Source organism: Sodiomyces alcalophilus (assembly GCF_042370955.1).
Source record: "Sodiomyces alcalophilus JCM 7366 unplaced genomic scaffold ACRALscaffold_1, whole genome shotgun sequence".
NCBI lineage: Eukaryota > Fungi > Ascomycota > Sordariomycetes > Glomerellales > Plectosphaerellaceae > Sodiomyces > Sodiomyces alcalophilus.
Window position 1 is genome coordinate 4,102,335 of NW_027263532.1, and position 15,623 is coordinate 4,117,957.

At 58.1% G+C, this 15,623-nt stretch overlaps 6 protein-coding genes across 6 annotated transcripts; 4 read left to right on the forward strand and 2 right to left on the reverse strand.

Moving 5' to 3' along the window:
- Nucleotides 1-602: 602 nt before the first annotated feature.
- Nucleotides 603-3,262, forward strand: ACRALDRAFT_2064396 (uncharacterized protein; the record flags this gene model as incomplete). The annotated part of the gene is made up of 2 exons (XM_071022036.1): nucleotides 603-1,482; nucleotides 1,560-3,262. Coding segments are annotated over 2 exons (2,583 nt in total), but the record flags the coding sequence as incomplete, so codon positions are not given.
- Nucleotides 3,263-3,289: 27 nt separating this feature from the next.
- Nucleotides 3,290-5,563, reverse strand: ACRALDRAFT_205385 (uncharacterized protein; the record flags this gene model as incomplete). The annotated part of the gene is made up of 14 exons (XM_071021686.1): nucleotides 3,290-3,327; nucleotides 3,413-3,553; nucleotides 3,606-3,802; nucleotides 3,830-3,972; nucleotides 4,011-4,261; nucleotides 4,302-4,407; nucleotides 4,471-4,610; nucleotides 4,641-4,788; nucleotides 4,842-4,850; nucleotides 4,884-4,953; nucleotides 5,016-5,305; nucleotides 5,354-5,411; nucleotides 5,491-5,499; nucleotides 5,538-5,563. The coding sequence occupies 14 exons, from the start codon at nucleotides 5,561-5,563 to the stop codon at nucleotides 3,290-3,292; spliced, it is 1,626 nt and encodes a 541-aa protein (XP_070879724.1).
- A 70-nt stretch (nucleotides 5,564-5,633) lies between these two features.
- ACRALDRAFT_2024634 (uncharacterized protein) lies at nucleotides 5,634-7,466 on the forward strand (the record flags this gene model as incomplete). Its single annotated transcript, XM_071020241.1, has 2 exons — nucleotides 5,634-7,062; nucleotides 7,156-7,466. The coding sequence occupies 2 exons, from the start codon at nucleotides 5,634-5,636 to the stop codon at nucleotides 7,464-7,466; spliced, it is 1,740 nt and encodes a 579-aa protein (XP_070879725.1).
- A 616-nt stretch (nucleotides 7,467-8,082) lies between these two features.
- ACRALDRAFT_2096339 (uncharacterized protein) lies at nucleotides 8,083-9,905 on the reverse strand (the record flags this gene model as incomplete). The annotated part of the gene is made up of 3 exons (XM_071022779.1): nucleotides 8,083-8,175; nucleotides 8,234-9,417; nucleotides 9,494-9,905. 3 exons carry the CDS (start codon nucleotides 9,903-9,905, stop codon nucleotides 8,083-8,085), a joined length of 1,689 nt encoding a protein of 562 aa, XP_070879726.1.
- A 491-nt stretch (nucleotides 9,906-10,396) lies between these two features.
- Nucleotides 10,397-11,889, forward strand: ACRALDRAFT_1073554 (uncharacterized protein). Its single transcript, XM_071018117.1, has 3 exons — nucleotides 10,397-10,503; nucleotides 10,591-10,931; nucleotides 11,009-11,889. The coding sequence occupies exons 2-3, from the start codon at nucleotides 10,684-10,686 to the stop codon at nucleotides 11,556-11,558; spliced, it is 798 nt and encodes a 265-aa protein (XP_070879727.1). The 5' UTR covers nucleotides 10,397-10,503; nucleotides 10,591-10,683; the 3' UTR covers nucleotides 11,559-11,889.
- Nucleotides 11,890-12,305: 416 nt separating this feature from the next.
- ACRALDRAFT_2092555 (uncharacterized protein) lies at nucleotides 12,306-15,299 on the forward strand (the record flags this gene model as incomplete). Its single annotated transcript, XM_071022594.1, has 5 exons — nucleotides 12,306-12,401; nucleotides 12,515-13,231; nucleotides 13,332-13,928; nucleotides 13,994-14,237; nucleotides 14,302-15,299. The coding sequence occupies 5 exons, from the start codon at nucleotides 12,306-12,308 to the stop codon at nucleotides 15,297-15,299; spliced, it is 2,652 nt and encodes an 883-aa protein (XP_070879728.1).
- Between the last annotated feature and the right edge of the window lie 324 nt (nucleotides 15,300-15,623).

Sequence of the window (15,623 nt, forward strand, 5' to 3'; positions counted from 1 at the left end):
ACCGCTCCTCCAACTCACCCTCACCAATTCCCACCCATCCACCCATCCACCCCTCCCCCCCTTCAAATCCCTGTCCCTCCGTTCCGCGTTGGCCCCGCCGATAGGCGACGTACCAACCCTGCTCGCTGCTATCTATGGGTTCCTGTCTGCTGTCTTGCTTCCCATGCCCATATTGCATCGGTGTCTCCCTCATCGAACCCCTCCATGATGCAAGCCTTGCCCCTGGCGGGTAAGGAATCATGGTTGTGCTCCCGAGCTGCCCAGCTTCCCCAGAACCTTATACCCCATGGGCCTACTCTTATCAAGACGTGCTTCCCATGTCTCGCGCCGTTGTCCATACTCCCATTGCCCGTTTCTGCGACCCTCGTCCTAATTCATGAGACACTCAGCTCGGTATCATTACTGACCTGCCTTCTATTTCTCTTTCGCGCCCCTCGTGTCTTACTATACCCTGTTGTCGCCTCGCCGTTGGGCCGTTTTCTGTCGTCCTATTGTCCTGTTGGAGCTGTCCTGTCGCATATGTCCCATCTGCCACCTCGACGATCCGCCACCCACCGCCCAGCATGACAGCCGCCACGATGCAGCTGCCGACTCCCCCTCCTCCTCCCTCTGCTCCCGTTTCGAAGGATCCGTCTGTTCGCAAACGGAGGAGACGCACTGCGGCCGGTGGCGCCACTGACGACTGCTTCACATGCTCACGGAGGAGTGTCAAGTGTGACCGGCGGCGGCCCTACTGCTCGCAATGTCTCGAGATTGGCAACGAGTGCTCTGGATATAAGACGCAGCTTACTTGGGGTGTTGGCGTTGCGAGCAGAGGCAAGCTGCGGGGGCTGTCACTCCCCATAGCCAAGGCACCCCCCGTGGCCAGCGTTTCGAAGAAATCACCTAGTCCAAGGGCGGGAGCGAATTCGACCGCAACGAGCGGTGGTGCCTGGAGCGATACAGACGAAAGTGGTCGCACAACCATCCCGGGCGATGTCGACCTCTCGCCGGAGCACGCGAGCTCGACCCCGATCACCACCTTCCCGCATGGTTACGACGTCCTAGCCATGAGCCATCCGGAGCCCACGCGGTCTATTCCTGTCGCTGCTGACTGGAACGGCCTGCCCTATTCGAGCAGCGTCCCGACCGAAAGCCCGAGCTATCGCAAGCTCGGTGCCCACCTAGGCCCTCTCGCGATCCCCCACTCCCTCTCATCCTCGGTCAGCGAGGTCGACTACCTGTCGCCCGTAAGCCACTCGTATCCGCGCGATGACGTCCCGTTTCTTCACAGCCCCAACGTCCTGTACGACAATTACAGCAGCCATGGTTCTCCGATTGCCCAGAGCCCCGGTTCCGCCATTCTCCTCGATCAGAGAGCACCCACTTCATGTCCAAGCCTGGTCTATGCAGCGTCAGACCAGAGTTCTAGCCTGCACTCGCACATGGACAACTTTGAGACCCATCTGAACCAGGAACTTGTGGCGGACTGTGACAGTTTGAGTGAGACCAGCACCGCCGCTCTTTTTCAACCGTAATGTTGCGCACGTGCTAACATGAATGCTCCGTTAAATTCACAGGCACCCCTGAAATGGATGCGTATGGCACCAGTGGCAACTCCAACGGTCCAGGATGGCCGTCACCACCTCCGGAAGACTTGTCGCCGCGTCCCTCTGACCAAACTCCAGCACAATGGCCTACCGTTTTTGAGCCGCAGCCCATCCATGTGAGCCAGGAGCTCGTCTCCAAGATGCCCTTTTTTATGGACTATTACAAGCACACCATGTGCCAATCCATGGTCCTCATCGATGGTCCCAACAACCCATACCGAGACCATATTCTGCAACTCGCAGCGAGCAGCCAGAGCCTCCAGCACGCCATTTGCGCGCTTTCGGCCTGCAACCTGCGGATGAAGCGGCGGCTCAGCCTTGGCCACGCCACGCGGGAGCTTTCCGAAAAGCTCATGGCGGAGAAGTCGGTAGCCGACGGCCTTGCTGACGCGGCCCAGTCCCAGCCCGAAGACCAGTCTATCTCGGAGGAGTACCAGCACCGGAACCTCGCGGTACACCTGCTCAATCAACAACTCAACGATCCGGGCAAATCGAGCCACGATTCGGTCTTGGCCACCATTCTCCTCCTTTGCCACTACCGCATGGTGGAGTCGGGTATTGCCAAATTCCACACACAGTTCGCCGGCGTCAAGAAGATCCTGGCCATGAGGCGCCGGTCGCAGCAGCCCATGGGATCGACGCGCGACGCGGCGTGGATGGAGGCCATCTTCACCTACTTTGATGCCATCTCGGCCAGCATCAATAACAGGGAGGCGCAGTTGAATACCAACTTTTACGGCGTCATGTCGGACGCCCCATTGCTCCCGCCGGGAGCCGAAAACCTAGTGGGGTGCGACAGCGAGCTGTTCAAGACGATCAGCAAGCTGGGAAGACTCCACCTGCTCTCCCAACACCGACCGGTACAGAATCTAGTCACCAGCAGCTCGGCCCGTCCGTGCGACGTCCGATCCCGCTCGCAATCCCCCCTGAACCCCCCGTTAGGCCATGCCCACAAGGGGAGCATCGGACACCTGCACCACCAACAGCGAGCGCTGAACGAGCTGTACAGCATGCCGGGCCATCCCCGCTTCGACGGAAACGGGTTCGGGTCGACGCTGGACGACGAGGAACTCCTCTCGTCGGCGGTCTGCTCGTCGACGTCGTACGACGAGCAGCGCAGCAACTTTTGGCGCGAGTGGAAGGACGCCCGGCTGGCGCTGCAGAGCTGGGAATTCGACACGGCGCGCCTGCAGGCCTCGCTGCCGGGATCAGCGACGCCCGCGCAGCTGCGCGACCTGGGCTCGCTCTCGGAGGCGTTCCGGTACGCGGCCCTCCTGTACACGGAGCGGCTGGCGTCGCCCAACGTGCCGTCGAGCCACAGCATCTTCCAGAACCTGGTGTCGCAGGTGGTGTACTACGCGACGAGCCTCGAGCCCGGCAGCGTGGCGGAGAAGTTCCTCCTGTGGCCGCTGTTCGTGGCGGGCAGCGAGTGCGTCAACGAGCTGCAGCAGGACATTGTGCGGAGCAAGTGCCGGGACATTATGAGCCGGTCCGGGTACATGAATAACCTGGCGGCGCTCGACGTGCTGGAGAGGCTCTGGGCGGGCGAGTGGAGCGATGGCGAGCCCCGGAGCCCTGGGGTGGCTAAGATGGAGGCCATGCGACGAGGGCCTTTCAATTGGACTCGATGCATTGGCGGGCCCGGTGTTGAGGTGGAGTGGATCATGTTCTGAGGGTTAACGTCAGCAAAAGGCTGTGGTTTATTTTTCGACTGCCGGCGTGGCGTTGGAGGTTTGGTCTTGGGATACATCGGGTCACACGGTGGGCGGCCGTGAAAAGAAAAGAAAAAGAAAAAGAAAAAAAGAAAACTGGAATGGAACCACGGAAACCGCCGAGTTGGAACGAACCTGGTGATGGGGGAGAAAAGAGGAAAAAAAAAGAAAAAAGGAATGGGCCATGAGCTGAGCTGAGAAGCGAGCTGTGGGCATTATCATCTCCACCATCACGAGGTTGTTCATGGCCGGCTGACTAGCCACGGGAAAGGTTAGGACTGCTATTTACGATACGGAGAATCACGATTGCGGCGTGTAACATCATGATGAGGAGTGTCTATTGGAAAGGGCGGCATCATGAGCGGCTTGGAGTTGAGGGTTTGGAGTTTTGGCGAGTTGACAGCCATATTATGGGTAGTCATGGCGAACGGGTCATGAGGTAGATGAACGACACTGGACTTATTCTTGGTCTCTTCCAATTCTCCGATACCGTGCGCCATCCTGGTCCATATCTTGATTTCGTCTCACGCCCCTGAATTCGTCCGATTGAACGAGGCTAGTGCCGAGATGCGGACGACAACGGACGGTGGGAAGGATATGTACTTCGTAAGACGAGATGAGATGTGGGTTTGATAGAACATCAGCCGGGCTCCAGACTCCACAGGGTAATACTTTAGAAGAGGGCATCATTAGCTGGTGGTCCCCTGACAAGGTGCCGATGGCGTGAGTGGGTGACACGATGGCGCACATTGTCGTGATGCACCTTGTCCAGGGGAGCACAGACAGACATGGTGCTCATCGCATCCCGCTGGCGGCATGGCCCGTCTCGCCATTCACTGTACTCGGGAGTTGAAAGAGCAAGGGACTGTTCCTTGGCGTTGTAATCCTGCGGCTCAGCTGGAAGCTTGCTCGGCTGACGTCTTCGGTCCCTTGTTTCCACTTCGATGCTCTCGCCAGTTTCTGATGCCCATGTTCGTGGTGCGGACCGGTCTAAATCTACCCACCCCCTTTCTTCGGGGTGAGAGGAGGGCATTATGCCTAGTGGGTGCCATACGGGTATCGTTTGAAGCAGTCCCTTCGTCAGTGTTGACCATTGACAGGCCAGCCTGTGTCTCAATCTGTTGGTTGGGTAGCTATTCGCGTGTATTAGCAGCCGGATATCCTGAGACCAGAACTGAATCCATCTCGGAATTGTCGTTGTCCAACTCGTCCGTCAATCTCCGAGTCGAGCCGCGAATGTCACTTCGAATATTCCATGTGGTCGGGAGTCGCCCCAATATGCCAGCCGGTCTTGTGCTCCCCCCAACGCCTTGCCAACCAGCTCTGTCAGTACACCAACCAGGCCCGTCGGGGCAGTTCCCTGTCATCAAGTTTCCGAGGCAATGGACGCTGAGAATCGGCTCGTCTCGGAGGTCGAAGCGGGGAATCCATCCATACCAATCCTTTCTTCGGGATCCGCGACTCGAGACAGTTCGACCGTGTGATATCTCGAGTCCTGCCGTCGAGGAAGTCGTCCATTAACGTTTCTGCGTCCTCGCACCTTGCCAAACTATACTCCCATCAAGGGTAGAGCGTGCCTCACTATCTCGGTGGAACAGGTCGTCGCGGCACTGGCCTCATCGTACACTCTCATGGGAGGGCTCTCTTGACCGCTTCAGTTGATCATCCATCTCGGCAGAAGTAGAGTGCAGACCGAAATGCACACGGCTAATACAGCCTTTTAGTCGCCCGGGCGAATATGAATCGAATGGAATCAACCGATGAACCACCCGTTATCTGCCCCATGGTTTTGACTGCGCCGGGAACAGCCAGCAAAGAGCCAGTCGAGGTTGTTGGGATCGGAGTAGAATTGGGGGGATCTTGGCAAGACCAAGTGATCCAATGCGCTGCCCGGACTACGTTGACCGTGACAGAGACGAGCAGAATCAGAGTGAAAGGGGAAGGGGAAATGTTCAGGGGCTTATAGAAGAGTGATACACGTCTGACGCCGATATAGGAGGTAAGCTCAAGGAACCATGATGGCACCGACTTCCGTGTTCGACAAGCGTGCACAGGCCTTGTGAAGCACCTACCTAATGCGGTGATTTTCCCAGCCAATAAAAACGGCACACTGCTTAGTAATGATGTTACCCCCACGAGTCCACCGATCTCGGCCAACCGTTAACTCCACCCCGCGTCCGGTCCAACACGGATGATGACTAATGGCCCACGGTCAGGGCCGTCTCACCGACTTCACTGATTCTTGTGCTTCTTGATTCTCATTTTCGTTAGGTCCTAATAAGGCACCAAAGACGAGGAGTGTCCACGTTGGACCACATACACGATTCTCACAATGGCCTCTGAAAATACCAGGCCAGACGGCCCAGACGAGGAACAGACGCCTCTCCTCACTCCCGCCCAGGATGCCAATGCGCCTCCTTCGACCTCCGAGACGACACCCCTCCTCAACGACCGCACAAGTCCTGAACAGTCCAGCGAAGCCAATGGCTACGGGACAAGAACAGAACCGTCTCCGCCTTCCGACTCGGACGACGCAGACGAAACCACCATCGTCGCCAACTCGGTCCCCCCCGGCCGCCTCGCCCTGATCCTCGGCGCCGCCTACCTAGGCGTCTTCCTCGGCGCCATCGACTCCACCATCATCGCCACCCTCTCCGCCCCCATCTCCTCCGAGTTCAAGTCCCTCAGCCTCCTCTCCTGGCTCGCCACCGCCTACCTCATCGCCAACGCCGCCTGCCAGCCCCTCTCGGGCCGCCTGACCGACATCTTCGGCCGCGCCCCGGGCCTGGTCCTCAGCAACCTCCTCTTCGCCGCCGGCAACCTCATCTGCGGCCTCGCCCAGAGCCAGTCCGTCATGATCGCCGGCCGCGTCGTCGCCGGCGTGGGAGGCGGCGGCCTCATGTCCATCGCCACCTTCCTCACCTCCGACCTCGTCCCCCTCCGCCGCCGCGGCGTCGTCCAGGGCATCGCCAACATCGCCTACGGCTCCGGCGCCATGCTCGGCGGCGTCTTTGGCGGCTTCGTCAACGACCGCTCCCGCTGGGGCTGGCGCCTCGCCTTCCTCGTCCAGGTGCCCCCCGTCCTCGTCTCCGCCGTCATCGTCGCCCTCCTCGTCCGCGTGCCCCCCAAGGCCTCGCGGAAATCCTACCTCGCCCGCATCGACTTTGTCGGCGCCTTCCTTACCGTGGCCTTCCTCGTCCTGCTCCTCCTCGGCCTCAATACCGGCGGCAACTTCGTCCCGTGGTCGCACCCCTTGCCCCTCACCGCCATCCCGCTCTCCGTCGTTGCCTTTGTCGCCTTCCTCGCCTGGGAGTCCCGTGCCCGCTTTCCTATTATCCCCGTGCGCCTGCTGGCCCACCGCACCGTCCTGGCCGCTTGTACCGCCAGCTTCCTCAGCACCATGGTCGTCATGATGAGTCTCTTCTACCTGCCCATCTACCTCCAGGTCATCGGCCTCTCCACCACCGGCGCCGGCCTGCGCCTCCTGCCGTCGCCCTTGGGTGTCTCCATCTTCTCCGTCGGCTCGGGCTACATCATGAAGCGAACGGGTCGCTACCTCTTCCTGGGTGTCGCCTCGGGCTTGCTGCTCGTCGCCGCGGCCGTCATCCTCACCACATTCACAGCCGATACGCCCACTTGGGTTGTCGGTCTCGTCTTCTTCATGGCCGGCGGTAGCTACGGCGCCATGCTGACCGTAACCTTGCTGGCCTGCATTGCTGCCGTGGACCACTCCCAGCAGGCTGTTATCACTTCTGCCACGTGTAAGTTGGTTCTCTTGTCCCCATTCCCGTACATTCTGGCCCCCCTCTTCGTCTACTCGTGAATTATGGCTAATTTCTCACGTCTCCTTCCAGACCTTGCGCGCAGCTGCGGAGGCACCATCGGCGTGACCGTCGGTTCGGCCGTGTACCAGAACCTCCTCAGGACGAACCTCTGGGCCCGCTTCAAGGACTACCCCGACGCCGCAAAGTGGATCAGCCGTATCCGCGACGACCTAGACGAGCTGAAGAATCTACCGGAAGGCTGGAAGGAAGGTGTCATGGATTCCTTCATCGAGGCTTTCCGGGGCGTCTGGCTCACGATTCTCGGCATTTCTCTCCTGGCCCTCGTCAGTCTTTCGTTTATGAAGCAGCACACCCTCCACAGCAACCTAGAAAGAAGGTAGTCATAGACGCAGTCTTACGAATATTGATGCATTTATGCTGCACGTTTTTATCATCTTTGTTTCCAGATCCCTTCATCCAGTTCAGCAATGATAGTCAGTTCTCGCACCTACTCCGCCATCCAGTGTCGAGGCGACACCGGCGTGAAGCTGGCACTCCACGGAGCATACACACGTAGCAGCGCGTTTGCTCTCGGACGTCACAAGAGTGTACACACCAGCAGTTACCTACCCTTCGTCTTTTGACAAACATTATACCGGAATAGAGCCCGGGCCCGTATTGAATCTCGCAGGAATGGTTCTGGATACGCGGTCGAGTCCCATGGGCAAATTGGACGCTTCACAAGGGTACCACGTCACATCGCGGTCTGTTCACCTGAAGCAATTCTCAGTATTCTATTTCAACTTGATCATGTTCACGTCATGGAATACCACCATCTTTTAGGGTAGCCAGTCGTAGTACTGCTAGGACCGTTCTAGGGGTTTCTTGGTCTTTCGCAAATCGCCAACCTCGTGTGAAAGGAGACGACGGAAGTATGCCTCGCTATTCGATCATGCTACTCAAAACGGGCGATGAAATAAAGATGCCTGTCTCCGTGATTCTCCTACCAGCCCTTTTTCATACGTATGCCAGCGTGTTGTCCTCAAGAATCTTTCCATTCACTCCCAGAGCGGCTTCGTTTCCAGCCACAGCGGGACCCCTGACGATGATCTAGCACAAAAGCCGGTCAGCACCCATCGCATTCGAAGCATGGTATAACAAAACTCACCTCTCCCTGAGACTGCTCATCAGTGGACACCAGGTCTCCCGTGTCGCGGAGAATGATCTCGGTACTGGTGACAGGAGCGCCGAAATGGGAATAAGCAGCGTCCTTCGGCTGTAGCCTGTAGTCGTAGAACCCTGTCTGTGTGACGGCACCGGCGACGTTGGGTGCCGTCAGGGCGTAAATGACGCGTGCGCCCAAGAAGACGCGGAGGTCGGACAACACTTGCGACGACAGGGCGGGGAGACCGGCGCCCACGCGCTCGGCGGTGTAGACGAGCCGGAGCGCCTTGGCGGACGTGCCCACGGCAGGTCGGTATGCGGGGTCTAAGCTCGAGGTGGGCATGACGCCGTTCTCCACGAGACTCCGGGTCCGGGCCCAGTACGACACCTTGGCCAGGACCGAGGACAGATTGCGGGACGACTCCTGGCGGGCCTTGAGGAGGGTCTCTGGCGAGGCGACGACGATGGTCGGGGCGACTCCCTGGGTGGCCAGGACTAGGTCGGCCGATCTGCCGGCGACAGATGTAAGCGCGACCGAGGCGTTGGAGTACAGCGCGGTCAAGGTCAGGACGAGGGTGAAGACGTCGGTGAGGGAGTCGGCGGGAAGGAACAGATCCGAGGGGCTGATGCGCTGGGAGGCGGGGATGGCGGCGAGCTGCGCGGCAACGGCGGAGACCAGGTTGGTTTGGGAGAAGCAGACCATCTCCTCGACGGAGCCGGGCTTGCCTTGGGAGAAGATGACGACATCTGGGGCCTCCTGCTGCTCGGCTGGCGCGGGCAGTTCGGTACCGGCGGCGGGGGGCGCCTCTTGGACGATATCCTGCCATGTGGCGACGTTGATGCTGCCGCCCATGCCCTGGGGCACCTCGTTCCAGTCCATGTGGCGGTTGCCCTCGTCGGCGACCCAGATCAGCTGGCGGATGGACGGGTACGACTTGACGACAGTGTCGAAGGGGAAGGCGCCCGGGGCGGTAACGACCGTGTCGACAGCGGATCGGCGAAGCATAGACACGAGCTCATCTTCCTCGACACCAAAGGGGATGAGGACGGGTGTGAGATTGGGGTAAAAGCAGCAGGCAAAGAGGGTCGCGAGAAGCTCGATGGAGTTGGGGAGATAGACGGCAACACGGGTCCCGCCTTGATCGTGGAGGTATTTGCCAAGGAGGTTGATTTGCCTCGTAACGTTGTCTGGAGATTTGTCAGTTAGAGGGGTGAAAAGAGAGGGGAAAAGGAAAGGAAAGGAAAGGAAATAAAAGAGACCGACCAAGAGAATGCTCCTCAATGTTGCGCGGTCCATGAGCCGTCAGCAGACGCCCCTTGCCCGACGACGGCTTCCCGTCTTCTTCAGGAGCCCCAGCGACGGCCCTGCGCCATATATCACGTAGATCGCCGTCGCGGCCCCAGGACCACTTGGAGGCACCGGCATCCTTGACGTTCAACCCGCTGTTCAAGGCCATGCCGTGGGGAACGCCGTGAGTACGGTAGACCGGAGACTCTCCCTCCTGTCGGACCGGGGAGGCCCGGGTCTGGCGAGCCAGCAGCAGAGGATGAACATCGGGTTCCTTATGGGTTACGAGGCGGTACGAGATGACGAGGACGAGCAGAGTGACGAGGGCTGTCGAGTAGGTGTTCCATTGAGCAAAGAACTCCGAGATGCCCTCGTCGATGCCGAGCATCACGTTGCCGAAGGCACCCATGGCGAGAAAGAGAATCGAAGCAGAGGAGCGAGCTGAGCACCACCGTCGACGATCGGATGAGGATGGAGATGGGGATGGAAAGGTGTAGAAGTAGAAGGGAGTTGAAGTCGAAGCAACTCGGCTTGGGGAAATACTTGGTAGCACCGCCCGCGACAAGCCGGGAGGGGAGGGACGGCCCAGGGCTGAGCTAAAAGTGGAACCAGATACTTCGTACGTAAAGGAATTCAGCTACGTGGCGTAAGCACGGAGTACCGACTGTACCGTTACGTTGTGGCTAATGCTCTGTGGCGCACCCGACGCTACTTGCTTTGTTCCCCGTACTGTACGGGGTCCTACTCTTGTACCTAATTACACAGTACGGGGTACGTTGTACAGCCTTGGCCCCTGCTAATTGTGGAGTCACTCTTGTCCACCCTGGCCCACTCCCAATTGTTTTCGCGACGCATCTCGTCTCCGTTCCAACCATCAACAAAACCTACCACCATCGGCGCATTGGAGCAACGTCGCCGCCAGCAAGCCCGACTGGGCTGAAAGAGAGATACTAACATTCAACAGGTCTAATTACAATCATAGTCAAGTTAGTATTTTGTTTGATATTTCAGTCATTATGCCTTGTTGGCGTTCCCAGCTTGATCTGTTTTGCTAACCTAACCTTGGTCATCAGGCGCCAGCCATCGTGAACCAAACCGCCCTTCCCCTCCATCCTCAACGAAGAGAAACCCGACTGGCACGTTTTACCGGCTGTTATAAATATACCATGCCAACCACCCCTACGACCAGCAGGGTGGCTACCCAAACACCTTTGAAGTCTACGCCCAAGAATACACCCCCAGTGACCGAGAGCCCCGGAACGTGGCGCCATCCTCGACTCAACGAGATCGCCAGACGACGCGAAGCAACGACTTTTTCCGATAAGAACGTCCGCAGAATATTCTGGAGTGTCCTAGCCATCGTGGGCGTATGGGCCGTGCAGGTCGGTCTGCGGTACTTCATCAGTCCCGAGCTGTACGTAACTATACCCGCCCGTCTTCAGAGGTGCCCCCAGACGCGAGTAGGCTTAAATTGCTAATGGACCGGGACAGCATCACGGGCACAACGCGCACTTACCTTGGTTGGGCGCGCTTCGTGCTACAGTTGATACCACTCATCAACATTGGCTTGGCCGTGCTGCCCCTGCTGCGGCCTAGCGACACCCTCGAGGACATCCCTCTCACCCCGGCCCAGCGAAAGTTGCTGGGACTTCCCCCCGGCTCGAAGCCTTCCACTCCCAATGCCGCCTACAGCACGCCGCCTCGCTATTCGAGGACCCCGTCCCTGGCCGGGTCGGTAGCCAGCAACCGGAGCTACACCAGCTCCCCGCTGTCGGGGAGAGGAAGCCCGATCAAGGCCGCCAATACCAACGGTGGATCGCCGTTCTCGCCTGCCAGCAGCCCGTCCAAGTTCGCCAGCAGCGTCGGCAACCGTCGGTCGTCCATCGGCTCCCCCACGCCCTTCGCCGCGAGTACGGCATCGAGCCTCTTCCCGGATACAGCGACCAGTCCCTTGGCGGGAAAGCGTACCAGCGTCGGTCTCAACAACAAGTGGCTCTACGAAAGGGGGAGGCGGTCCTCGGGTGGTACGTGGCTGCAGTGAGCTTGCTGCGATGAGGTACAGAGTTGGCGACGAGCTTGGGATTGCAAAGACGAAATATCCGTGGAATTGTATATTTTTGAGTCTGTTTCGCTGAGTTTGGGGATATACGAATATGTCCTGAACCACTTGGTCTCGCTGCGTAATAGATGCGGCTCGCGGGTTAACCGTTGAGGTGAGGCCGGTTTGGGAATGAAACGGCATTGGCCTTTGCACAAAGCGGCGTATGAGTTCCAGCATGACAACCTTTTAGAGATACAACGTCTCTTTACTCTGGGAATGAACAAAATCTAATAATCACCGAGTTCGAGGACACTCAACACTTTTTCCCCTTCTATTGTGTCTGTCCAGGGAGAGAGAGCATCATGTACGAAGTACGAATACGGATACGTACCTAGGTACTTGTAGGCATGTACCTATGTCGGGCGTTGACTTATCGGACCTACATACTAGCTCCACGATAAGCGTTGCTTGCTCCTTTACCCGAACGTTGATTGGCTCCGATCCCATTGGAAGTGGATACCTATGGATACCTATGGATGTACTCAGTACTGTGGCGGTGCAGAAAGATCCCTTCCCCAGATCGATTTTCCGTGGCACCCACCCTAGATTCCCCAGCTCTCCGTCCTCCCAAGCTTCCCCTCCGTCATCATCGCCAACAACAACACCTCACCTCATACTACGGACCTGAACAGACGCAACGGGAAGTCGCCGGATCTTCCGGGAATGTCATGATCCAGATACGACAACATGGGTGCCAGTGACTCCAAGCTCGTCTTCAAGAAGGGCGTCTTCAGGCTCTCGGAAGAACGACACATTCCAGCAGATGATCCCTATTGGACTTCGGTTAGTCCTGACTGTCAAGCCGTCTTGACTTTGTTGACACTGTTGATTCTCTCCTCTGCTTCTGCCACTCGGTGGTGATGGGCTGTGCTAATAGTGAATCGGGGCTCTTGTAGTTCTGGGAGCTTCCCGAATCCACAGAGGACATCTTCAGCCTCTTCTCCCCCGCCGACATTCGAAGAACCCGCGATAATGCCCTCGAGAACCTGGAAACCCTCATATTGGCCGTGACCTCACGCCTCTTCATCCTACGGCACCACCCTTCCTTCCCCGATCCCGAATTCGCCCCCGCAAGAGACGCACTCAATTGCGTCCGCATGTTGACCCGCATCCTCCCCTTCCTATACGAGGCCGACCAGCTGCAGGCATGGGAGGAGAAGTTCTTCTGGGGCGCCCGCAAGAAGCGCACCCGCAAGGCCTCCATTGCGTCCGAGGTCCTCTTCGACGGCGTGGAAGAAGGCCAGCGCCAGGGCAAGATGAAGGAGGAGGAAGAATACGAAGACGCCAGGCCCCTGGCGGAGGAATTGATCGACACCTTGGTCGACCTGCTCTTCTTCTCGGATCTCACCGTCCCCCAACAACCACACGGAAAGCCCAAGGTCTCGTACGCCATTTGGAAGAGCGGCGTGGGCTGCAACACCGCCCTCCCCACCACGAAAGAGCACGAGAGCAACCGCTGCGAGATTCTGCGTTTGCTCCTGACCTTGGCCAGCCAGAGCATGTACATGTCCTCCAACCAGCTCCCCCAGCGGGGGGTGAGGGCACTGACCCACCTCTGCTCGTGTCCGGACAAACAGGTTGTGCTCTCGGTGCTGTGTTCGCTCCTCAACACGGTAAGGGATCCATGTTCCCATCCAAGTATTTTTTGTTCTGTTTTCTTGTGTTTGTTTGTCTGCCTTCCTGTGTATTCCACGAGAAAACTGACCGTCACAGACCGTCCGATACAGTCCCGCCTCCTGGAGGGTCCCCTACAACACGTTGGTCTTCAAGGATGAGAAGCAGGTCTTAGTGACGTATGCCTTCCAGCTACTTCTTGTCCTCATATTATATCCCATCCCGGACCAGAACGGCATCGGCACGCCCAAGAACTACTATCGCCACTTCCTCGGGAGGCTCCATCGGCCGCAAGACTTTCAGTTCATCGTCGACGGCATGACCCGGATACTCCACCAACCCCTCCAAGAGAAGACCTCGTACCTCCCCACCACGCAGTCCTCGACCAAGTTTGCCCCGGAGATGATGATGTTGTTCTGGGAAATGACACAGTGCAACAAGAGATTTCGGTCTTTCATCGTGGATACAGAACGTGGGCTCGACTTTCTCATTCTGGCCCTCTTCTACGCACTCGAATACAAGACCGACGCCTCGAAGCAAGGGGTGGTCCGGATGTGCGCCTTTCTACTGCAGACTCTGAGCGTTGAGAGGAACTTTGGCCTGAACCTGAACAAGCCTTTTATTTCTCAGGATACCCTCCCACCCACGATCCGGCTGTCCAACTTTACAGGCTCCTACGCCGACTTTCTTATTCACGTATGGACAACCTACTATTAAGTAATCCCTCTGGCTCGTCTAGTGTGGCTACTAATTGCGCGCAGTCCATCTACAATCTCATCTCGACCAGCCAGGGGAAGCTTGCGGCAATATACCCAGCACTCCTAGCCGTGATCAATAACATTGCCCCCTATCTCGAAGGCCTGAGCCAAGTCACGGCGGCCAAGTTGATGCAGCTCTTCTCGTCCATGTCGTCACCTTCGTTCCTGCTTGCGAATGAGACCAATCACAATCTACTGAAGTCGCTCCTCGAATCCATCAACTCGCTCATTGAGCACAAACACAAACGTGAGCAGCTCGCCATATTGAGATGATGGTCCCTTTTTTCATCTTGGTCTTAACATCAATGCAGAAAACCCCGAGCTCGTATATGTCATCGTCCGAAACAAGAAGAGAATCGAAGCGCTTCGGTCCTTCACTCTCGAGTCCGGCCAAGAGGAGATTGAGCGTCGAAACCGCAGACGGAAAGAAGCTGCGGCGAACGGCGAGAATGCGGATCCAGACACGATGAGAAGTTCGGCAGATAGCCTCAGGAGTCCCGCCACGCCGTACCCGCAACATCATGCTCCCTCGGGTCACGAGCCGGAACACGACGACACGTTTGCCATTGGCGATGACGAGGATGACAGCGACGACGATCATCAGCCGACTCCGGCCCAGTCAAGCACCAGCGAGACAATGTCAAGGGCGTCGTCGCAAGGGTCGAATGCCGACGACGCTGTCCCGACGCAGGTGCCAGGCATGTCCGAGAAAGCCCGGGGTAAGATGCCGGCCGGAGCCGGCACCTTCTCAAGGCAAAACAGCACCATCAGTCTCGGAGCGTATGCAGGCAGCAGTCAGTCACAGAGCGGCGTGTTCGAACCGACACCACAGTGGATCGAGAGCTGGCTGCCGGAGCTACCGCTTCACACCATCCTCACGGTGATGCAACAGGTAACCTCGCTGCTGCCACGGCAGGCGGTGACAAACGAGCCGCCCTCGGCCGAGACGCTCCGGAAAATCCAGGATATCCAACTGGTGGGCGTGGAGCCCGCGCCGATCCGGGTGCATTCGTTCGAGTGGTCGCCGTTGGCGCTCGGCTGGTACGAGTCGCTCGTGTGGAGCTTTGTGTTTAGCAGCGAGATCCAGGTGGCCAAGGGCACGGTGGGCGTGTGGAACGGGACGGCCATCAGGCTCTTCCGCGTGCAGGAGACGGCGCCCGAGGGCCCGACCCTTACGTCGCCGCGCGGGGCCGTCGATGCGGTGGGGAGCAACATTGTGTCGCGGATAGGAGCCATGAACATCCGCGGGGGGCCACAGGGTACGGGCAGCCCCGTTGCTCCGTCGAGCCCGTCGCTGAGAACCGACTGAGACGCAATAATTTGGTGGGGGACTTGTCAAATAACGATGGGGCGCTGGCGTTCGATACGAAAGAAATAAGAAAAAATCCCTGGGACTTGGGGGACGAGGTGGCAAGGTGGATAGGAAAGCGTTTATTTATTTGAAGCTGGAGCTGGAGCAATATACAAAGATCCCGGAGCTCATGGAATGGCTGCATTTTATTGTCTTGTCGCAGTCTCGGTGCCACCCCGATGAGGCGGTGTAAGCTGATATCACCCCATGTCAACGACTCGGTTGATAAGGCGCCTTGATTGTTGCGCAGACTGCCATGGTGAAGTATGGCGCGGTCTGTCC

What these genes read in the sequence shown, in the direction of transcription:
- ACRALDRAFT_1073554 (XM_071018117.1), top strand. Translation starts at nt 10,684, where the DNA reads ATGCCAACCACCCCTACGACCAGCAGGGTGGCTACCCAAACACCTTTG. An exon ending in TACTTCATCAGTCCCGAGCT is followed by an intron (nt 10,932 to 11,008) that starts GTACGTAACTAT and finishes GGACCGGGACAG; the next exon opens with CATCACGGGCACAACGCGCA.